The sequence below is a fragment of the Cetorhinus maximus genome, chromosome 16 (genome assembly GCF_964194155.1).
Source record: "Cetorhinus maximus chromosome 16, sCetMax3.hap1.1, whole genome shotgun sequence".
Taxonomy (NCBI): domain Eukaryota; kingdom Metazoa; phylum Chordata; class Chondrichthyes; order Lamniformes; family Cetorhinidae; genus Cetorhinus; species Cetorhinus maximus.
Window position 1 is genome coordinate 67,675,102 of NC_135894.1, and position 24,427 is coordinate 67,699,528.

Here is a 24,427-nt window from a genome sequence, read left to right on the forward strand (position 1 = left end):
TTCTGGTTTTAAACTATTTTTATTCATCCTGCCTTATTACACAAGTGTAAGCTGTAGCCTTGAGTCAAATATATATCATGCTACAACATTGTCATTCCTCTCTTCAGTTTATGTGGCAAATAAAACACAACTTTCAAGTCGGGTGTATAGTAATACATTTAAAATACAAAGATTCTAGCTGGCCTAAGCAATATGCTACATACTTACTAATAGCACTGAATGAAACAATAACAAAATCATGATCAAAACACTAAAACTTCATACAATCAGACTGGAAAATCTATTTGCTGCTTTTTTCCTACTAAACATATTAACAAGGCACTTTTTCTCTTGTTTCGACTCTGAGGACTTGACCATATTGGTGAGAGCGACAGGCTTTGACCTATTCTCTGTTACATAGTATGAACAGGTTTTCAGATGCTCTGCCATGCTGGGGCTGTCATTAAACCTCCAGTTGTTGACAGTCGAGAAGAGAGAGCTGAACTGCCACTTCTGAAATAAAAGGAAAGAAGGTCAGAGTCTTATTAATTCAGATTGATCAGTGCTATTTGGGTTCAGGCACAAGGTTCAGCTAGTAAAAACAAATTATAGGCAAAACCAATTTGCACAGATGCTAACTATTATAATGTGAATGTACCAACAGACCAGAGCTTATGTAACTAATTTTCAGCATATCACTCTCTCCACAATCATAGAAAATAGGAGCGAGGGTAGGTCACTTGGCCCTTCGAGCCTGCTCCGCCATTCAATATGATCATGGCTAATCCTTTATCTCAGCGCCATACTCCTGTGCTCTCCCCATATCCCTTGATGCCGTTAGAGTCCAGAAATCTATCAATTTCTCTGCACTTCTTCACAATAGCGCCACAGGATCTTTCACATTTGCCTGAAAGAGACTGTGGTTTAGCATCTCATTCAAAAGATGGCACATTTGACAGTGCAGTATTTCTTTAATACTACACTGGAGCGTCAACCTTGATTTTTTATGCTCAAGCTCTGGAGTGGGACTTGAACCCATAACATTCTAACTCTGAAGCAAGAATGCTATAAGTGACACACTGAAATAGCTTGCAAAGTAACTTTGCATTGTGAAGGATCTTGCAGTCTTAAATATATTCAGTAACTTGGCCTCCACAACCTTCTGTGGTAGAGAATTCTATAGGTTCACCACCCTCTGAGTGAAGAAGTTTTTCCTCATCTCAGTCCTAAATCTACTACCCCATATCCTGAGACTGTGACTCCTTGTTCTAGACCCCCCAGCCGGAAGAAATATCATCCCTGCATCCAGTCTGTCCATCCCTGTCAGAATTTTATGTTTCAATGAGATCTCCTCTCATTCTTCTAAACTCCAGTGAATACAGGCCTACTCAGCCTAATCGCTCCTCGTACGACAATCCTGCCATCCCAGGAATCATGCAGTAAGAGATCTTCTAAAAGAAAAACTGAAGATTTTGAGTGCCGTTCATTAAAAGCAGTAACATTTATTAAATTAATTTGATGTTGTAACTTATATTTAATCTTCTTCCACCTAAGTGCCTTTGGCAGCTAGAAGACAGGCTAGAGAGCCGCTGACAAACCTCCTCTAACACTGCTTTACAGCCAGCTGCAAACAGGACTGTGAGATCAGGAGTTAACAGTCTCTTTGGTGAGATTAGTGTCTCTCCGCTATGAAGCAAATATGATTACATGAGGAAAGTCAATGCCATGAGTCCCTAAAATGTCTTGGATGCTGTTTGTGGTTCAACATAAGATACTCACAGAATCTTGATGGAACACGGTGAAATTGAATCAAAAACAAGATTGATTTTATGCACAGAAGCAGGACCCCAACTAGCAGTTTTATGGTTAGTGATGCACTAGTAGTTTTGTCATTTCTTCCAAACGGAAGGAAACTCTCTACCAAAAGTGTAGCCACAATTGTACTGGTTGAGGATTTGGAGGGATGATAGAAAACTCAAGATATGGTCAACAGAGGAATGGAAACTCCACTTCCACAGGTCATATAATTTAACCTGATTGTTTCAATATATTGAGGGATATAATGATTATGTTACTGAAAAAGTAAACCAGAGGACTGTACTGATAGTCTACATGTCAGAGCAAATCCCATGACGGTAGTTTTTGAATTTCAATCCAGCATTTTTTTTAAATAGGGCAGTAAAAATATAAATATATAGTATGAATCAAAGTAACAATGAAACTGTTGGAATGTTGCAAAAATCCAGCTTGTTCATCATGGTCATTTTGGGAAGGAAACATCTTATCCTTAGTCTGGCTGGCCTACAAATGACACCAGTCCCACACCAACGTATCTGCCTTCTGAAGTGAGCTAACAAACCACTCAGTTTCTCAGAATGAGCAACAAATAATGGTCTTATCAGCAATGGCCACATCCTGAAAAAGAACATTAATGGCCCAGATTTTGCAGTCAGCAGCAAATGTACAGTACTCAGAGTTCATTATACTTACAGCTGCTCACAGTCTTTTCCTTGAATTTTGAGCAGCAATGTATGGTCACTGGGTGTCTGGAACAGCACCCTGCCCTCTACAGGGGATCTGGGACCAGCTGAGCAAGGCAAACAACAGTCTGTCTCTTCAGCCAATGAGATTGAAGAATCCTTACTGAGGCACGCAGAGTTTAAACCGGGAGGTGTGTTAGGACATTTAATTCAATGTAAAATCATGTACAGAAACCAAAATAAAGAAAGCAATAGAAAGATGGGATTAAGAGAAACAGAGAGATTAAGGAGAGAAAGAAAAGCAAAAAAAACTACTTCCAATTTTTAATTTTTCAAACTTTCCAACAATGATTAAAATCTGAGACCATGCCCTTGTAATTTTCAGTGCCTGAGAGTTTGCTTGGCAGTAATTAAGACTTACTTTGTGATTAAAATTCACACATTTGAATGGACAAGCCCTAACATTTTCTCAAGTGTTTAATCGGTATCAAGTAAGTACTGCAACTCCGCACCCATACATGTCTTTCAATGCCGAGTCTATCAGTGGTAATGGGCAGTTTGTGGGTGAGGAGGGTAAATCAGATAGCAACTGGATTCCGCATTTTATTGCGCATGTCCAATTTACTCCATAATAATGGTGAGCGCTGATGCTTAACCAATATTCTTACTTCAAAATCCAAGCCCATAGTAAAATCCTATTCATTGTCCTTACTGTCCAGCACCTTTATTATAGTTTTTCCCTCACCAGTCTAATATACCAAAACCAATAATAGAACAGATTGTTCATAGTTCCTTTGAAGGACATGAGCCCATAAAAAGCAAATTATCTGTATTGAAATGGTTTAATGTTATTATCAGCAAAGTTGTTTCTGCTTTGTTAAAACTCAGTATGAATTAAACAAGCTAAGGGAATGCATGTGATCAACAGACTAAACTATCTGAATACCATGAGTTGCTATTCCCAGATTTAGTAACAGTGCAATCAGGGATAGTTATTTTCAAACTGGCAGTTGTAGAGATAGAAGAGGGCTAAATGAAGGTCAACATAACGTCAATGTTTGCTTTGGTAATGGACAACTAATAAAATGGGATCCTCAGTTTGTCAAGTGTTAATTGTTGATCAGCTGTTGAAGGGTAATTTACTTTCTGGATAACTAATATTTATTTTCATAGCATTTTGGTTTATGAGCATTACTGGTATTTTCATTTATGCTGTGAGGTGGTAAGATCACCATCCTCTTGGCTTGATGTTTGAGAGTCAGCAGGGACATCTAGGAAAGCACAAGAGGAATAAAACTTTCAGTGATATAGCAATATAGTCCCTGAACAAAATGACTTAGAACCATAGAACCATAGAACACTACAGCACAGAAAACAGGCCATTCGGCCCTTCTAGTCTGTGCCAAAATATTATTCCGCTAATCCCACTGACCTGCACCCAGTCCATAACCCCCCGGACCTCTCAAAGGACTTGCCATGACATACAACACTATGGTATTGTTGTGCATGCTAAGTTTTTAGTTGAGCAAGTGTTTGAGTGTTTGAAAGATTAGGAGGAAGAAGAAAAGGCTGCAAAGATTAATACCAGCCTGGAGACGTAGAATACCATCCTGGACATACATGCCAACATAGTAAAGTAGCAAAAGTTGACATTTACAAATTTCTAGTCTGCTCTATCATTCACTCAGATTCAATGCTACAGTATTGGTATTCTTGTTCATGGCTCCACTTTCATTTCTCCAATCCTTTGAAAGGTGGATCAATGGACACTTACATGGGAAAAGGTTGGATTGGAATCATCCATTTTACAGTTGGTAAGTGAGCATACAAAGTTATGGTAAATCTCATTTTTATTCAACTGAATTATGTTACTCGTGCTATATAGTGAAAAAAACAAAGCACATCACACTTACTCTGTTGGTTACATACACAGAAAGAGGGCATCATATGGTACGCTCCCCTTGTTCCCCTATCCTTTTATTCCACCTTTCCTATCTAACCTGTTATTAAATGTTAACATGCCTATTGAATTTACATGGGGGAGGGGAGGGGTGATAGTCAACCATCAGTGGGAGATAAACAGAAACCTTGGAGAAATGACATAAATGACATTTCTTCCACCAAAGTTATTGCAGATGGGGAGAACAACCACAGAAATTCAACCCTGTGGTCTCATTAAGGGCAGCAGTGAATTCCACAGCTGCATGACTGTGTAAAAATATCTTGTCTGCTCCCTGTCATAAATCTCTTGCTTGTATTTAAATCTTAAAATGATGTCCCTTAATTCTAAGCCCCACAGTCATTAGAAATAATCTGATTCACATCCCTTCATAATGTTAAACACTTCTGATAAATCATCCCATATTCCAGTATTCTAACAAAAACAGTCGCAATTTTTTAAGCATTTCTTCATATTTTCATTTCCTTATATAAGGCAACATGCTCGTGAATCTGTGTTGTACCCTCTCTAATACCTCAATATCTGATCTCTGAGTTTAAGAAAGAGGACATTTTTTTCATGGGGTAGATTTCCTGTGGAAATTCCTCAGTCTCCTTCCATAGCTTAGGCAGAAGATTGTTGGAAATCCTGGAAAATAGTTTAAATGGCCATATATGCCATTTTCCTGGTGTTTCTGCTAATTTTACAGAGGGAGATTGGAAGAACACCTGCAAACATTCCTGGCACAAATTTATCTCTGCCTTTTTTTCCACAGCAGAACAGGTAAGTTGCCACTTTGACGTCTGATTAACTCCTGTCCTTTGGCAGGTCAATTAGACGACCAATTAAACTAACTACTAACCCCTACCCCCTTCACTCCCACGTAGGTAAAGATTCCCTGGCAATGATTAATGCTGGACCCAAATGAATACTGCCTTCTCAATATGATTCTCACAACTGCATAAAACCTTTGAAAGACATTTGCTTTTTCCCCAGTTGTATTATGGATCTATTTTATGAGTATGTGGAGAAGTATATTTCTGCAAGTTTAAGTAAAAAGAAGTCAGGCTGTGTTTTGTATTAGCTTTGAGTTGATTGCCATGTTTGCTTTGGGCTTGGAAGAATTGACCACATGGAAAATTGAAACTGTTAAGTGGTAATTCTGTAGAAAGAAATGATATCCTGTTAAAAGCACATTGCAGTGATTAGATTAAACATTTTGCTTACTTCATAGGTAGGACTACTTTTTTGGTTTTATTTATACATTAGCTTTGAAATGTAGCTAATGGCAAAAATAAAATGTGGAAAATGTAATATTTGGATCTAATGGCCAAAAGGGAAGACTAAAATGCTATTCAAGCAAGATGAGCTAAAGTGTATTTATGGAGGACTTGCTTTGACTCTTTCTTAAGCACACTGGTGCTATATAGGTGACATAAGATAGGATAAATAGGATAATCAAGGAATATGGCATTAACGTGGAAAGTTCACAGAGCACGCTGCCACATTGTGATAGATCTGTTGTGATATCACCATTCTGTGCTTTGTTAGTTGAGGCCAATGTGATGAGTGACACCCAGTTGATGAACTTAAATACTGATTTTAGACTATTGTAATTCCCACCCAAAAAGATTTGGGCTCTTAAAATGTTACTACCACAGTTGGAACTCTTGAAAACTCCTAATGGTCTCTTTGTTTCTACAAATTTTTCACTGAATTAAATTTAATTAGGTCAAATATAGCTAGGCTGGCATCAATTTCATTTACAGATGCAGATAGGAAGTTACTAAGCTTTTTGTACTTTTCTTTAAAAAATTAAACTGATCAAGTTGAAGAAATGTACTTGCCCGTTTTCGAGCTCGCCAAGAAAAGCTTCCATGTGAGTATCTTTTCTTTTCCCAGACAAGAAAGACCATGCCATACTCTTGCAGTAAAGTGGAAGAGATCACATTCATCAACACAGACACTTGGGACAGCTGTGCTAGACTGTAGCTGTCCAAGAAGCTTGCGATGTACCTCAGTATCTCTGATGGAAGACTGATCAGGCTGAGCATACTTTTCCCATTTTTCCATACATTTGGATCCCTGTGACTGTGCTGACACAGAACTGCAGGAACATCTGGTTTGATTGCAAATGCATTTTGGTGTTGATTGTAGATCATCTTAGCCTTCTGCTTGGAGGGGAAGATTCTTTGTTGTGAGTAGGAACAGCCAAGATAAGCTAGAGGACATCTCTGTAGCATCCATCCATTCAGGCCAGACTGAATATCAGCATGCACATTCCTGAAGTGTGATGAAAACTCATCTCGCCTGAAGAAATGGTGGCACATAAATGCAAAGGCAGAATTCAATTTGTTGTATCTTTTTGTGATGCACTCTGTCTGGAGTTGCAAATATAGACTAGAGGCTTTCTCTGCTGCTACATCTGCCAAAGCTATATCACGGCCAAAAGGAGCAGAGGGGAAAGAATATGTCTGAGTTGCAAAATCAATGGTCAATCCATCAGTGGCTTTTGTTTCTGATATAACATGGCCTTTTAACACTTTTTCCAAATAACAAAGCAATGAAATAGTAACTTCATCATTTTTATGGTCCTCTGTGTCCAGGTCAGAGGTGTCCACAGCTTTGTTCTCCTTTTTGATCTTACTTGACAATGATTCTCCAACATGTGCACGCTTGGCACGGTAGCTGGTAGGAACTTTAAATGTATTGACAGTTCTAACATCCTGGGCCTCCAGTTTCCCATAAACAAAGTCTTTTTCTTTTGGTGTACATGCACTCATCTGGCCAAATCGAATAAGCATACTGCCATGATGTGCCAAATACATATTGAAATGTTTTCTATCCATCTGAGTTTCTAGCCTTTCTAGAACCCCTTCCTGCCAAGGAGCTTCACCTGTCTTTTCTATTGACGCTAACAAAGCTAGATCTGACTTACAGGTTTTATTTTCAGGTAGCCTTTCCTTATTTTTAGTGCAAGCTGATGAATCCTCACTTTTCTGCTTGGTTTCAACTTTTGTAGTTTTCTCTTCAATGGCACGGTTACCTTTATCCTTACTGAAAATATGTTCCCAAGTAGAATACATAGCTAAATATTCTTCCTCAGTGGATTCTGCAAGAGCCTCTTGTTCCTCTGTCTCTGCCACATCTGTGCTGACCTCATCAGTTCCATTTTGATGTACTTCTGTTCCTGTTTCAAGAAAGCTCCTATCCAAAGATGCAGAAGCAACTAGCTGTCCTCCCACTGCCCCCTCTTCATTCAAAGCGAAATCATTTTTATCAACTGTCTCGGCCATCTCTGGGAAAAGTTCAGCCATCTTCACTGAATTGAAAAGAACCCCCTGATCCCTCATTGCAGTGCCAAAGTCCAAATCCTCTGGATTCAAAGATTCTTTGAATGCACTATTCTTTACTGTTATGTCATCTTCATTCACTGGCCAGCGGTTCCATTGCATTGAACAGCACACAATGCTGGCAGGACAGACACAAAGATGCTTGGAAAGTTTGTGGCGTGCCATGGAGAAGGGGCAGCCAAAGGCTGAATTTAGGCAAGGTACATGTTCCAGTGGACACAGTAATGTATGTTCGTCTTCCTTACACTGGTGAAAAACAGCACCACACTTGGAAGGGCAACTGATAACCAAACAGGATACATAAGGTTCAAAGGGCTTTTTGCAGTGTCGGTTATAACACTTTTCACAGTGCTTGTGCAGTCGAGGAGTCAAGTTTCTATTTCTGATCTATAGAAGCAAAAAGATATTGCTTTAATTTCATAGGTTTACTTGATTCACTTACATATTACTGTAAGGTGAGTGTGTGTTACATATTTTGTACATATAACAACAGACTAGTGTTATGAATATGTGTCTATATCAGAATGCACATCCACTAAAATATAAATCAGAGTGTAGTTATACACTTGGTCTTACTATCAATTTTTGACTCAATGGTGCTATCAAGCCTACCTAGGTCATAAGAAGGAAAAAGCAAAATACTGTGGATGCTGGAAATCTGAAACAAAAACAGAAAATGCTGGAAAAACTCAGCAAGTCTAACAGCATCTGTGGAGAGAAAAACAGAGTTAACTTTTCAAGTTCATATAACTCTTCTTCAGAGCTAAAGAGAAGTAAAAATGTGGTGAAATTTATGCTGTTTAAGGGGGGTGGAGCAGGTGAAGCTGGATAGAAGGCCAACGAGAGATGGGAGCAAAGGTGAGATTGACAAAGATGTCATGAACAAAAGGACAAAGGGGATGTTAATGGTAGTGGTAAGGGCTAAAGGAAGTGCTGATAATGGCATTAAGGTAAGAAAGCAGAATTTGATAATAGCAGGAAAAGGGTAAGCACTCTGGAAAGAACAACATGAACAAGTGACAGATAGCCCTTGAGGGGTTGGGGTGGAGGGAGGGGACGGTGGGGGGAGGGGACGGTGGTGGGGGAAAAAATCAAAAATAAGATAAAAGGTGAGGATGAAACAATGAATAAAAATGAAAATAAATAAATATAAGTGGATTAAAAAATTTAAAAATTTAAATAAAAAAATAAAAATTAATATTGAAAAAAGGGGGGTAAAAAAGGGGTGAGGATGGAGGAGGTAGTTCATGGTCTGAAGTTGTTGAACTCAATGTTAAGTCCGGAAGGCTGTAAAGTGCCTAATTGGAAGATGAGGTGCTGTTCCTCCAGTTTGCATTGGGCTTCACTGGAACATTGCAGCAGGCCAAAGACGTACACGTGGGCATGAAAGCAGGATGGCATGTTGCAATGGTAAGCGACGGGAAGGTCTGGGTCATGCTTGCGGATAGATCGAAGGTGTTCTGTAAAGCAGCCACCCAGTCTGTGTTTGGTGTCTCCAATGTAGAGGAGACTGCATTGGGAGCAGTGAATGCAGTAGACCAAATTGAGGGAAGTGCAAGTGAAGCACTGCATTACCTGAAAGGAGTGTTTGGGCACTTGGACGGTGAGGAGGGAGGAGGTAAAGAGGCAGGTGTTGCACCTTCTGCGATTGCATGAAAAGGTGCCATTGGAGGGGGATGAGGTGTTGGGGGTGATGGAGGAGTGGACCAGAGTGTCCTGGAAGCAATGGTCCCTACGGAATGCTGATGGGGGGGTGAGGGGAAGGTGGTGGCATCATGCTGGATTTGGCAGAAATGGCGGAGAATGATCCTTTAAATGCGGAGGCTGGTGGGGTGAAAAATGAGGACAAGAGGGACCCTATCATGGTTCTGGGAGGGAGAGGAAGGTGGTCCACTCCTTTTTTCCCCACCACCATCCCCTCCCCCCACCCAACCCCCACAAGGGCCATCTGTCACTTGTTCATGTTGTTCTTTTCAAAGTGCTTACCCTTGTCCTGCTATTATTCTGCTTTCTTATCTTAATGTCACTATCAGCACCTCCTTAGCCCTTACCACTACCATTAACACCCCTTCGTCCTTTTGTTCATGACATCTTCGTCAATCTCCTTTGCCCCCACCTATCGTTGGCCTTCCATCCAGCTTCACCTGCTCCACCCCCCTTAAACAGTATAAATTTCATCACACTTTTACTTCTCTTTAGCTCTGAAGAAGAGACATACAGACTCAAAACGTTAACCCTGTTTTTCTCTCCACTGATGCTGTTAGACCTCCTGAGTTTTTTCAGCATTTTCTGTTTCGGTAATAAGAAGTTTGTGTTTAACGTCCAGTGTGATTCAGGCAAGTGAGGCAAACCACAATCAAGGACCTAAGTTTGAGGCCCAGGGTATTTTAACTGTCTGTCCGTACCTGCATGTCACTAGTAACAACGGATTAGTCAGCTACCTATCCGAAATAGGTGAAAAATGGCACCTGTCCAATGGGCAGGAGAGCAAGTTAGGATGAGGACATAGAGGAATAGAGGATCCCAACTAGCACCAAAGCAAGTTGTGGGGAAATAAGTTTTAGGGAGAGTCAAAACAAATCTTATAATATTTAGAGATCTCCCTGAAAAATTGTAATAATGTTGACAATATTTACAGTACTCTACTTAATAGTTCTATTTTGTACAGAATTTCCTGATTGCATAACTTATTCAAAAATTTCAACATACACTAAAACATAAATAACAGTTGCCAACAGTTAAAATATGAAACTTTAATTGATCTTCATGCTTAGTTATTCTCAATAAACAATTTTGTTGCTCTCAACCAAATTGCCAGTTAAGGAACTTTATGCTTTGGGGAGATCTTTTGCTTGCATTACATTGTGACCCTCCCAACCTGTTGAAAGGTCTAAGTTCTGTTTTACAGCTTCCTACCTTCCAATTTTAGGCATCCTTAGTAGCTGCACACTTGGGAATCCCTGGTTATCCTTTGCATCATGGAAGAAGAAATCTGCTTCTCCTTCAGCAATAGTAGCCACCAACATTAGCTGGTAATGCCCTGCTAATTTCCCCTGCGCCTCACAAAGAAGCGGTACACAAGGAAGCTGCACTTTGCCAAGGAGACCATTCAGGATTTGTGCAACAGTTTGGCAAATGATCGCTACACCACCTCCACCACTCTCACTGCACTTCCAGTAACTGAAGTCTTTCAAACTGCTAAGGAAATTGCCCAATATTTTTCAGTTCACTTGCATGTCTCAGTGGTTCTGCAAGGTCATTGATCTGTGGAAGCACTGAAACGTTGCCTGATGGATGTCTCCAGTTTTACTCAAACCAGAAAATACAATCCTGTCATACCAATCACCAAAAGTCTCCATGGTAGCACTGTGAGGTACCATAAAAGATTATCTTGCTCCAGTCCAGGTGTTTTGCAGATACATTATGACACCGCCACATGCTCCAGAGGGGCCTGTAGTGATGTAGAAACATATCTGATGCTAACACACATACTGGCCTTAGAAAGAAAAGAAACATAAAATGATGAAGAAGTGAGTTTACCATTCCACCTCAGTGACAAACTCTGACCTGGTAGTAAAAAATGAGGGCTTTAAAGCAGAGTGGTAAAGAGTGAAATAAGGTGAGATGCTCAAAGGGAGGGAAAATGAGAGAAAAGTGGAGGGAAGGACCAAGGCAAACTTTGATGATAAGGGCCACACCAAGAGAGTGGTTTGGGTGGGGCAGGTGGTGGAAGATTCAAATATTAATTTCTATGGGGGCACGAATTTCCATTAACTGTGAAGTAAGAGTTTATGGAAGAATTTTCCATGCCTGCTGGCATCGGTCGTGTTCGGCAGCATGAGCGGACAATATGGCAAGAAGGCCAAAAATCAGTTTCATGACATCGTTCGCTCTGCCTATCAATGGCGGGCCGCGTTTCCCATCGTCGGACGTCGGGAACCTCGTTGTCATACATATCATTATAAGTCCATCCCACAGGAATCATCCCCCAACGCTGGATCATCCACCCATGTCGGCGGGTAAACATGCCGGTGCAGAACACCTCTTGACAATTGTGACATGCAGAAGTCGGGACTCACCGCCAGGGCCTTGCTCACATCGCGGACATCCGAGGAGCAGAAGATGCTGGAGCCCGACAACAATAGGACCCTGGAGGAATGCCCATTGCATGCTGGGTGGATTCTCATGGACATGGCTCCACTGCAAAGCAGCTCACAGAAGGTACAAAGGCACCGTTGAGGGTCTGCTCACAAAGGATGACCATTGAAGGGGTGGAGAGGAAGATGTACGGGGTGGGGGGGTAGGGGGGCTGGGAGAGGAAGGTGTGTTGGGGGCACGGTTGAGAGGGGAGTAATGAAGGAGTCAGGGGTGAGGCTGAGAAGGGGTGGATGAAGGTGTTGGGGGGGTGAGGTTGGTAAGGGGAGAGTAAAGGTGTCGGGGTGAAGTGAGGTTGGGAAGGGGGGGAGCAAAGGTGCCGGGGGGTGAGGTTGGAAGGGGTGAACGAAGGTGTCAGGGGAGGGTGAAGTTGGGAAGGGGAGGGAGTACGAGGAGGAGGGCGTAACCGGGGGAGAAGATGGCAACTGGGGAGGTAGGTGTAATGGGGGGAGGAAGGTGTAAGAGAAGGAACTCGGAGGAGGGAAGAAGTCCAGAGAGGGGGAGTCCAGGGGGAGGATGGAGTGCAGGAGGGAGGAAGGAGTCAGGAGAGGGAAAGGAGTCTGGGGGAGAAAGGAATGCAGAGAGGGGAAGGGGTCCAGGGCAGAAGGAGTCCAGGAGGGGAGGAAGGAGTCCAGAGAGGGAAAGGAGTAAGGATGGAGGAAGAAGTAAGGCTGGAGGAAGAAGTAAGGGTAGAGGAAGGAGTCAGAAAGGGAGAAGGAGTAAGGTGGAGTAGTCCGGGATAGGGGAGGGGAGGGAGTTCCAAGGAGGGAATGAGTTCCAAGAGGGAAAGGAGTCCGGAGGGAGGGATGTCCACGTGAACGTGCAAGGGAGGAGCTCTGATGAGTCAATGACTGCCTCCTGGGGAGTGAAATGAGGGTGGGTGTGGTAGGAGGGAATGGTGAGAATGACCAAGGGCAGAGTGAGACGGTAGGTGGGAGGGTTAGGGTGCGACGGTATCGGTAGAAGGGATGGCGAGAGTGGTTGGTGGCAATTCGGAGGCAGACACAGACCCTGGGAGTGAGAAGGAGGAGGTCAGGAAGGTTAATGTGGATGGGGGTGTGATTTTCAGGAAGGAAGGGAACATGCATGTTCACCTGGACATCCCTGAAAGAAAAGGGTTGTGGCTGGTAAGTCACGGTGGGGAGGTGGAAGGCGATGCCAGGGGAATCAACAGTGATGGGGGAAAGGAAATGGGTGAGTGGGGGAGGGGAAAGGACGGGGGAATGAAAGAAAAACTGTAGCGCTACCATTTTTGCTAAAACAAAACTGAAACGAGAGTCGTGGTGGGCGAGATCAGGTGCTGCATGGGGGGGTGATCAGTGGGTGGACGGAGATGCAGGTCAGCTCAGATGGACAACTGAAAGCGAACCCCAGCAGACAGCACTGAAAATGCTCAGGACATTGAGATGAGTGTGATGCGGGAAGGATCTGCGTGAGTGGGAGAGTGCTTGCACGAGTCTCCGAAAGGCCCTGCCACATATACACTTCTCCCTCCAGAATCACTCATGGGCTGGCTAGGTGCAGCTGAACTGCTAGTGGGGGGTGGGGTGGGGGTGGGATGCAGTGGGAGGACTTACGAAGTTTGTCAATGAAGCTGAAAGACACCATCACACATTATTCAATGAAAGTGAATATATTTTCAGATTGCAAAGTGACAAAATGTGTTCACACATGCAACCAATTGTGATCAGAGTTTCTTAACTTTTGAATGCCTTAGACTTCTAGTTGCTGCACTGACATCCGCAGCAGGGATGGAGACAGCCTGTGCAATGATTGGCCCTGTTGCCTCTGATGACTTCCATGTGGGACCTCTGGAGGGCCGAGGCCTTGGGGGCCCCTGCTTGCTGTCCTCCGTTGGGCCAGCTGCTCCTTCTGCAGTGACAGAGGACAAGGTTGAGGCGGTCACAAGCAAATAGGACTTGGAGGGAGAGGACGGCCTCTGAGATTTCTGAGTGGATGAGCCAGGGGTTGCCAGCTGCTCCTCCTCCTCCCTTCAGGTGCCCGAGGGCCCTGGTCTGACTCCTTGAGGGGAAAGAGCACCTAGGGGGACATCAAGGTGCCCCATTTCCCTCTCGCATTGCCACTGCAGGAACTCACCCATGACTACCACGATGGAGTGCTTATCTGCGCGCATCTCTGTGTTCTGCTGGACCAAGGTCTCCATGGCATCCGCCATCCTCCCCATGGAGACCTCCCTATGCATACATATGAGCACCACTTCATCAGAGAGAGGTGGACACAGTCCTCCGACTTGCATGCCACTCTGCTGAGGGCTTCCAACAGCTCTGCATAATGTTCCCCCACCTTTTGCTGACTCTCCAGAATGAGTTGGAAGGCCAAATCCAGAGGGTCATCATCTGACTCAGACCTCACAGGTGCCTCTTCCCCAGCTGTCCTCCAAGTACCAGGGAGCTTGGCTGAACCTGCTTCCTCCTGCTGTGGATACGTGTCCGTGCGGTGAGCATCAGATTGTGAACCCGAGCCTGCTCTAGATTTAGGCCCCACTGAGGTGTGTGTCTCTGCGCTGGTGGAGGGTGTGGGTGAGCGCTGTGATGGGTCTTCCAGGCTGCTTATTTCTAGCTCTTCAATGGGGGAGGTATCCTCTTGGCTGAGGGTGAGGACGTGAATGGAGCTGAGGGACTGGCTGGCTGAGGGTGCCAGTTGCTTGGCAGAGCTCCCAGTGAACCAAAGCAGAGATAATTAGTGCATATTGGCAAAGTGAAAAGCAGGAGAGACAGCACTCACATTTGCATTGAGAGAGGGATGATATGGTGCAGGATCCTCTCAAGGGTGTTCGCCGCCGACCTTACTGTCGCCACAGGCACAGTCCACGTCCTCTCCAGTCAGTGTGATGGCATGCTCCTCAAAGTGAGAGAGGGGTCTAATGTGGACCGCTCCACCCCTGGTCTGGGACCCCTCCCTGCTGTTGTGAGCCAGCTTCTCCCACATGAAAACAGATGGAGAGGGTGTGAGCAGGACGCATGGCACTGCATGGAATGTTTGTCAGGTGAGCGGAGCCATGGACAGGATGAGGACTCGAGCTCCAGGGAATATGAGCCTGATGGAGATGTGAAGGTGTGTGTAAGAGTTAGTGGTGTTGTCCCTTGAGGATGTGAGATCCCTCTGGATGTGTGATGGGTTTGTGAGCGTGTGAGCTGAGAGTGATGAGAAGGGTGACTTAGCTTGGCAGAACAGATGAGACCATTCATCTTGTTGTGGCACTGGGTGGCAGTCCTCTTTTGCAGGACATTGATGCTGACCACTGCCGCCACCGCCTCCCATGCTGGATTGGTGACCTTGCCTGCTGGTCTTCGCCCAGAGCAGGGCTAGAGGACATCATGGCAGGTCTCCACTGCATCCAAAAGGTGCTCAAGGGATGCGCCATTAAACTTGGGGGCTGCAGTGTTTTTGCCTTTCATGTCTTCTTTGCAGCAGTCCTGGACTGGAAGCACTGAGAGGTGTGCGCATGGCTGCACTTTAAATATGGCGCCCGGCATGATGAAGCAGCGAGGTGATGGCATGGCGGGTGAATGAGAGCCCACCCGCCATCGAAACAGCGTGTTTCCCAGGATTGCATCATTAATGAGGTGGGATTGGGACAATACGGCGTGAAAAGCCGCCATTGCGGGTAAAATGTCCTTTTTCCTGTTCGCTACCACACAGTGCAAATCTGGAGCGATTCTGCCCTTAATATTATATTCAGTCAAGTTCCACAAACAAATTTCTTACCATTTTGACCAATCCTCTTTCTTCTTAGCTGAAAGAATAAAGAACATTTCTTTAGATATAATTCAACAAATTTAATGAACAATAAGTTTCCAAAAAATAAACCAATCACAAAAATTTTAAAACAATCCAGCTTAACGAGCATCAGCTGAATGGAATATGGTTTATGATGTGGGTGGAGCATAATGTAGTGAGATAAGTAAATGGAATTTGATTTATTGAGAGTGAATAGACACAACTTGTAATTGATGTGATGGGGTGAAGCATAAGTAATAATGGTATTCATTGTAACAGCAATATCAATCAACCTCAGTTTAAGTGCAAGGATCCATCACAGAGCATCATAATATTTCCCTGGCAACTTGGCTGAACCTCAACACGAACAATGTGACATGTCAATGTTTGAAATTCTATCCCCATGTTCTATCTGATACAGCTAATTACTGCTGAATTTGGGCAATTCTGTTGGACATAAAATTAGATTCAGAGTCTTCAAATTTCAATAAGATACTTAAAAACTTGTAAAACAGGGGGAAAAAAACCTACAGCTGGTGGAACTTAAATTTATTTAATAAATGCAAATTTTTTAAAAATCTGGAATTGAAAGCTGTCTGAGTAATGCTGCTCATGAAACTATCATTATTGTAAAAACCCATCTGGTTCGCTAATGTGCTTTAGGGAAGGAAAACTGCTGTCTTTACTTGGTCTGGCCTTCATGTGACTCCAGAGATATGGTTGATTCTTAACTGCCCTTAGGGGCAATTAGAAATGGACAACAAATGCTGGCCTTACCAGCGACATCTATGACGCATGAAACAAGATAAAAGTAAGAAAAGAGCGAATGACAATGACAAAGCAAATGCGAGTGAAAAAGAAAAGCAAGCATTGATTGTCTTCACATTCCACCAGCAGCCGTGATGGGATTTGAAACCATGTCCCTCAGGATGTTAGCCGGGCTGCTGGATTAGTAGCTCAGCAACATTACCACTACACCCAAAAGCAAGCAAGTGAAAAACAAGTAGACAAGTGAAAAACTTCACTACACATTCCCCCTCTATTTGTGACTACCCATACCCTGAACACTTCACTACACATTCTCAGGACTTCTTGTAACTCACGGTAATCTGATAAAAGAGGGATGTTTTGCATTCTCAGTCAAGTTTTTTTACATGACAAAGACGACGAACCAGATTTTGCTGAAGAGGGACAATCCACAGCATGCCCTGTTAGACTTGTTCCTGCATGTTTAGGATTTAACATTTTTTTGTCCACTAATAGCGTAGTGAGGGAAAAAAGAGCATCTGCAACCTTGGTGAACAGTGGAACAAACAATGTATGTCCTTCCCCAATGAGAGTTAAGGATTGAGAAATAAACAAAGGAAGGACGGAAATGGGGTGAATAAAAGTGAATGAATATTATGCCAAATCAGATACAGAAAGAGAAATAAAGAAGAAAAGAAACATTGGATTGAGAGAGGATAAAGAAGAGATAGGAAAAGTAAGGGTAACATTTTCCCCCCGTTGGGGGGGATGTGCAGGCGCAGGCGCGTGTGGGCGGGCGGGTTCCCAATCGGTGCCCCTAGTCGGGGGCATGCCACCATTTTACGTGGGCAGGCCAATTAAGGCACACCCAGCATGACGTCCACCAGGAAGCGCTATGCGCTCCCTGTGCAGGCGAGGCAGGGGGGTGGGGATTCCCTGAGCCAAAAGTGTGCTCTTTCGCACATGTGCACGAAAGAGTGCACAGATCTCCCTGAGGCAAAGTGCCACCTCAAGGAGATCGCTGGCAGTTTTAAAAATTTGTGGAATTAACTGTCACATGAGCTGGGACATGTCAATTTCTTTTATTTCAACATTTCATAAACACTTTAAAGCCCTCATGAAACTTCATCCTGCCCGTGGATGAGGTTTCATGTTTTTTCTAAAAGCCGCCTGGCCTCCTCGCCTGCCCGCCAACCTTAAGGTTAGATGGGCAGGTCCTTTAATTAGCTTAATTACTTTTTGAAAGGTCTTAAGTGGCCGTTGACAGTTCAGCGGGCACACTGCTGACTCACTGCACACCCACCAACCTGAAAATGTAAATGGCGCGGGGTGACGTCAGGATGCCCTCCCAACATCACCCTGCGACATTTTACGCATCAGCGAGCGGGCCCCGCCTCCCGCTCGCCAACCGGAAGATGCAGCCTTAAGAAAAGAAATTAAATTTAAAATGTAATATTGTTAAAATCACATAAAACAATTCACAACCTGAAGGAATGACACTCCACATTTATAATGATTTACTTTCTGGGTGAGAGAGGTTGATTTGGAGTCATTAAAAATTATCAAATTGTTAAAAGGCTACTTACAAGACTTAACTTCCTGTGGCAAGTTTAATAGACAATTAATTTGCTAATCGCGACATCCTGGAAATCACGTGGAGGTTAAGCTTGAGATGTCGTTTTTGGGAAACTAATGATGGAGTGGTGCAAATTGGCCAGTAACTTGTGCCAATTCACAAATCATGGGGAATACCTCCCTCGCTACAGATTGCTGACCAATTTGAGCATTAATAACAGTTTATGTTGTTTAGGCAATTTTTTTCCCCCAAAAATTATTCTGGCCCAATGCAAGTGTCAAAAGGGAAAAGGGAAATAAATACGATAGAGAAAAGGAAAGAGAATGAGAGAGAAGGAGTGAGAAAGTCATGAAATGAGGGAAGATGAGAAAGATAAAATCAGGGAAAGTAGTTAAAAGGGTGGGAGAATGAGAAAGAGAATAAGAGGCAATGAGAGAGGAAAATATATTAAAAATGATAAGAGATAAATTGACTGAGAGAAAGAATCAATGAGAAGAGAAAAGAATTAGAAAGGAGGGGATGAGAATGAGCAAGAGGTAGAAATAAATATTACACTGTAAATAACCCAGATTTTAAGTAAAACATTAGAAGCTATGTAGCCCGAATATACCTCTTCACTGCCTGATTCTTGGGTAATATTTCAATGATTGGGGATCCTTTGCGCCAGATACTTCTCCATTTTGCCCCAACCAATTTGTCATTACCAGTTGTGGCTCACAGAGGAAGCCCCCTTCCCAAAATGAGGTAGCAATTTTAGGGTAACACCAAATGTTCCATTTTCCATTATTACCATCTGATTTACGCAGATCTATCTGAAACAGGTTTCCAGCATGAGTAGGTGAAAACAATTGATTTAAATAGCCCAGAAACTACTTTAAAAGGGTTCACATAAGGTTTGACAGCATCTGTGGAGAGAGAAACAGAGTTGACGTTTCGAGTATGTATGACCCTTCTTCAGAGCAGGTCATACAGACTCGAAACATGAACTCTGTTTTTCTCTCCACAGATGCTGTCAGACCTGCTGAGTTTTTCCAGCATTTTCTGTGCTTGTTTCAGATTTCCAGCATCCACAGTATTTTGTTTTTATTCACATAATGTTTATTCCTCAGCTGATTTAGACCACTATCTTTCATCTCTGGCATCTGATTCACCATCTATTTTGAACTTGCTCACAGCCTGCTCCTCGTTTCTAATGACAGCCCAATAGACCTCCCATTGTTACTATGGCAGTTTTTTTTCCATCTCCCATTCTTCCCCTAGAAAAGAAGGAGGACGGGCTGACCAGAGAGCACAGAAGGCACATAGCACCCATCTGCCAATACACACACCAGGAAAGATAGACTGAGACAGTTGCCAGTGAAAGCATGTCCTATTTATAACTTCAAATATGGACTGTGTTCCTGTGTAAGCTTCTGTGGATTTGTCTTTTAAATTTTGAAAATGGACGCTCACAATGTGGCTAAGATGGCTGCCAAGAATCAGGTGACCTTTGCAACTTCAACACAGACTATCTCAAGCTTCCAGTTAGTTCCAAATTGAATCATACTGGGTGGGGACCTTCTCTTTTGAATGGACATGCCCAGATGGCACCCCTCTGTGAAATTCACAATTGCCATTTTTTGTGGTTTACTCCAAATGCAGAATCAATGAATTACTGGACTCTGTGGGCTGGATTTTGCCGTCGGCGAACAGGGGGCAGGGCCCGCTCGCTGACGGCAAAATGACGTGGGATGAAGTCGGGGGAAATTCCCGACATCATCCCGCCCTATTTAATTTTCAGGAAGGCGGCGGCACAGCGAGATCAGCAGTCCGCCCGCCAACCTGTCAATGGCCAATTGAAGCCATTGACAGGATAATTAAAACAATTAAAGGCCCTACCCATCCAACCTTAAGGTTGGCGGGCAGGCCAGGAGCCCCAGCGGGCTTCTGAAAAAACATGAAACCTCATCCACCAGCGGGATGAGGTTTCATGTAGGGTTTTAAAAAGTTTATTAAAGTTTCAGTGAAATTTATTAACATGTCCCATGTCATGTGACATTGTCACATGAGGGGGACATGGTAAGGATTTTATTATTTTTCTATTTTTAAAGTTTATACAACTGTCAGCGATCCCCCTGAGGCAGCACTGAGCCTCAGGGAGATGTGCACTCTTTCGTGCGCATGAGCGAAAGAGCGCACTCTCACATTTGGGGAATCCCCCCCGCCCGCACAGGAAACGCATAGCGCTTCCCGACAGACGTCACGCTGGGCGGGCCTTAATTGGCCCGCCCACTTAAAATTGCGGTGGGGCCCGCTTCTCCAGTGGGGATTGGCTCCCCGCCCGCTGGAGATTGAGTCGGACCTGCCCGCCTGACAGGCAGGAAATTCTGCCCTATCCAAGTTTGCAATTTAACAAAAGAGAACTGACGAGACCAGTTATCCATATGTGTGAAAGACCACTGTCTACCTCCCATTGTGTAGTGATGGCTCTGGACTTCCAGTGTTGGTCTTGTGACCAAAACCGCCTGGAGATAACAAGTTTTTATCTAAAGACCTATAGAGGTCTGGGCAATATGGAGAAGACACCAAAAGAAACAGCAGCTGCAGCAAAAGACTGTGCCAGCTTTGCCTTTTAAGAACTTAGAGACTGTAGAGCCTTTAAAAGTCTCCCAGCCTGATTCCTAAATCCAAGCCCACCAGTAAAAAAATTGGACCTCCTTATACAAAAGACACAAGTGCTTAACTCAATGACCTGCTGAACATTCATGACTTCCAGGGAATCCTACAATAATCCTGATATCTGACTCCAGCTATCTGAACTCATCTAAACTACAGTTCAAGAGTGCAAAAGTCTTCCTTCTTCACTGGACGCACAAACTATGAATCATTCTTTTGTTTACAACTTGTAAAAGTGCTATATTCTGTTCAACTGTATTTTTTTCCTTGAGTGTGTGTGTGCACAACTGTTGAGTGATTAACATAGCGTTTTGAGTCAGGGTGAGCATGTGAATAAATAATCCTTATTTTTAAACTCACAGAAGTCTGCTGTTGATTACTTAAATTGACCACACGCTAAAGGGGGCCAAGGAACACACACTCTTACTTTTCCACACTGATTACGGACATTAAGAGAAGGGAATTGGGGAATTCAGTTTAACACTCCTTCCCGTAACACAGTCCTACTTTCACTTACACAAAAGCCATGCCTGTAGCTGCATGGTCACTGATCTGTGGGAAAGTAGATTTTCCAATCCCAATGAGATCAGTGAAGCCTTCAGATATATTTATCTATATCCCAGCCTCAATTGCTTGGAGACTGGAAGGAAGAGCTCACTCCAATTTGCCACCCTCACCCTTAACACCTGGCCCTTTAAACTGATGCAGGAATTTAAATTCTACAGCAAGGGGCAATTTCCCACCACCAAAGTTGACAAGCCTCTAATGACAGGCAATGAAAGCATTCAGAGTTTGCAAATATCGTTTAAAATTAAAACTTTTGTATTGTTTATGCGAATGTAGGTGGAATAGTGAAGCTTTCCCCTTTTATCACAGTTCTGGCAATTGTGCTACCGAAGAAAACCCAGATTGGTTTGTCAAATCACAATAATAATTGAAACATCTTGTATGCAGTGCTGGAACAAAATACTGCAGATGCTGGAAATATGAAACAAAAACAGAAAACACTGGAAATACTCAGCACCTGTGGTGAGAGAAACAGAGTTTAACATTTCAGGTTGTTAACCTTGAAAAGGTCATCAACCTGAAAGGTTAACCATGTTTATTTCTTCTACAAATGCTGCTAGACCCACTGAGTACTTCCAACATTTTCTGTTTTTATTGCATGCAATGCTTGTAGTTAGTGAAAATATCTATTAGTGATAATATTCTTCAGTACACTAGACTTAAAATTGTTTGGCCAGTTTACAATTCCTTTCTTCAGTTCGTCAGCTTTGAAAGCAAGGCCACTTTGGTTCTCGTCAAAGCCCCAGTAAACATGACCACTTCTCCTTATTTGTTACATGCAACACTATTATCACCTCATTTTGATCTTTCTGGCCATATTTTAGGAGCGATTGTGGGTTATTATAGGTTTATTTCCATCACACAGGACACTGCAGTGAAAAGTTTTAATCTATGAGACACCATTTGACCCATATAGCTTCAAGGATTAAAGGATCTTAAAATGGAATTTTTGTAAGTGTTAATCAAGAAAAGGAGCAAAACTTTCACGTTTGGAGTGTTACACCTTGAACTCTTGGTGAATTTGATTATACAATACACAAACAAATTTGTATATAAATATATATACTCCTTTGAAGAGGAACATTTTTTAAAAAGGGGATATAACATTTAAAATGTTTTTATTTCTCATAGTTTTGCCAACTTGCAGTTTTATTTGATAAGGACTTTATACACCATTATGTATCGGGTTATGTTTTGTTACTGAGATTTTCTGGATCACAAGATCCATTTGCTCTAATAGCTTTCACAGGGCATTCAATGCTTTTGCTGAATGATCAGCTTAGTATGCAGCACACATCTTTAAGCCTATACTTCATAAAAACAAAATGAGAGTTAAAGCAACGCTGGAAACAAATCCAAACTTACTTTTAATGGAGCCAAGAACAATGTTGTTGTTCAGTTTAGTCCTCCCTGCTCAGATCTGAAAACTGCACATGCCTGGCTCATGAGGAGGTCACATTTATATTTAGATAAATGTGTTTGGTTTTAAAAATAAACCAAATTAGAGCTTTTGGAATGAGGTAAGTTATATTTGGAATCCTACCAGGGCAACAAACCATTAATGCCCAAAACATTGCAATTTCTTTTCTTGTTAAATTACAAAGTCTTCTCAGTCATTACCCAACATATTGAATAACTTAAGTTAAAGGTCAGTGCACATTCAGAGTGATTTTTGCATTTCAAATAACACTACCAGTGGTATAAAGCAAAGAAATGTCAAACTCTCAGAACAACAATTAATATTTTTCTGAAAGCATTTTGCATTACAAGGAAGAATTTGCTATGGAAAAGCATTTTCATTTTATTTGTTTAGCTATGAGGGCCCACTGTCCATCTAATATGTTACAGATCTGATCCCACATTTCTGCCAATGCTTTGAACTGGTAACAACAGTACGTAATAGGATCACATAAAGTGAAAGCATTGCAAAGTGGCTCAAATCAATTCAATATTGTGTAGTAAAAACAGAAATTGTTGGAAACACTCAGCAAGCCTGGCAGCATCTGTGTAGGTAGACACAGAGTTAGCTTTTCAGGACTGTGACCTCATCAATATTGTTTATTCCTAACTGCTAGCTGGTGGGGTAGGTAGATGCTCCAACACATACAACCCATAATGAAAAACTTTGAATGTGGAAGGACCAAAGCAATTATTTTCATCGCTGCTACAAACTCCTCGTCCTTAAATCCAACCCCATTCCTGGCACACATAGATTAAATCAGACTGTTCATAACCGGGGTACCTTGTTTAACCCTGGCCTATGTTTCCTAAACTACATCATCTCCATCTACTTCTGCTTTATTAATAACACCTGCCTCCATTCCTACATTGGCCCATCTACCATTAAAACTCTCAAATGTGTTTATTTTTTCCCACCCGGACATGATTATTTCAATTTTCTCTTTTCTAGCCTCCCATTTCCACTTCTATAAACTCCAACTCATCCAAAACCTGGATGTTGGTATCCGACCCTACGGTCATCAAACCCAACCCAACCTCACTGACTTACATGAGCTCCTGGTTCCCCAACACCTTAATTATTGTTATTTTCTTTAAATTCTATCAAAATGTCTTCCAACTCTAACCACCCCTTGACAAATTTCAGTTTCTGCAGATTCTAACCTCCACTAGTATCCACCATTTACCTTAACCCCAACATTGCTGAGTATGCCTTCAGCCGAGATCCTGCTCTCTGGAATTCCTTCTGTCTCTCTACCTCCCCCACCTCCTTAAAGAAACTGCTTAAAATCTACCCTTTTGACCAAGTTTTCTATTATATCTCTCCTAATGTCTTCCTCTTGGTGTCGATTTTTCTCATACCCCTGTGAAATGCCTTGGGACCTTTTGCCTGGAAATTGTGGGGGTAAAGTTTCTCGTCCTATTACTTTACGGTAAAAGCCATACATTAATATATTTTTCTAAATCCAGAAGTCATCGACAAGCTGCAGCAGAGTTTTCCTGGAAATCAATTGAAACCTCCTTTGAATGGAATGCCTGTTTAATGCAGAAGTGGATACTGATTATTGAAAAGCCATCGCCAACACAGAGATAATGGGTCAAAAAAGCCTCCTTTGATGATACTTTCTATGATTCTACAAACAAAAACAGAAAATGCTGTAAAGACCCAAACCTATCAGTGCCTAAAGAGAGAAAAAAAACAAGCTGACAATTCAGATGGAAACTCCCCCAATGCTATTAACTATATAATTCCCCCACATGTTGACAAACCCTCTGT

The 24,427-nt window shown here is 42.6% G+C and overlaps 1 protein-coding gene across 1 annotated transcript; it reads right to left on the reverse strand.

Moving 5' to 3' along the window:
* Positions 1-22,654, reverse strand: LOC144691656 (F-box only protein 40-like). Its single transcript, XM_078559961.1, has 4 exons — positions 22,558-22,654; positions 15,636-15,663; positions 6,246-8,138; positions 1-492 (listed from the first exon to the last, which is right to left on the reverse strand). The coding sequence occupies exons 2-4, from the start codon at positions 15,636-15,638 to the stop codon at positions 259-261; spliced, it is 2,130 nt and encodes a 709-aa protein (XP_078416087.1). The 5' UTR covers positions 15,639-15,663; positions 22,558-22,654; the 3' UTR covers positions 1-258.
* Between the last annotated feature and the right edge of the window lie 1,773 nt (positions 22,655-24,427).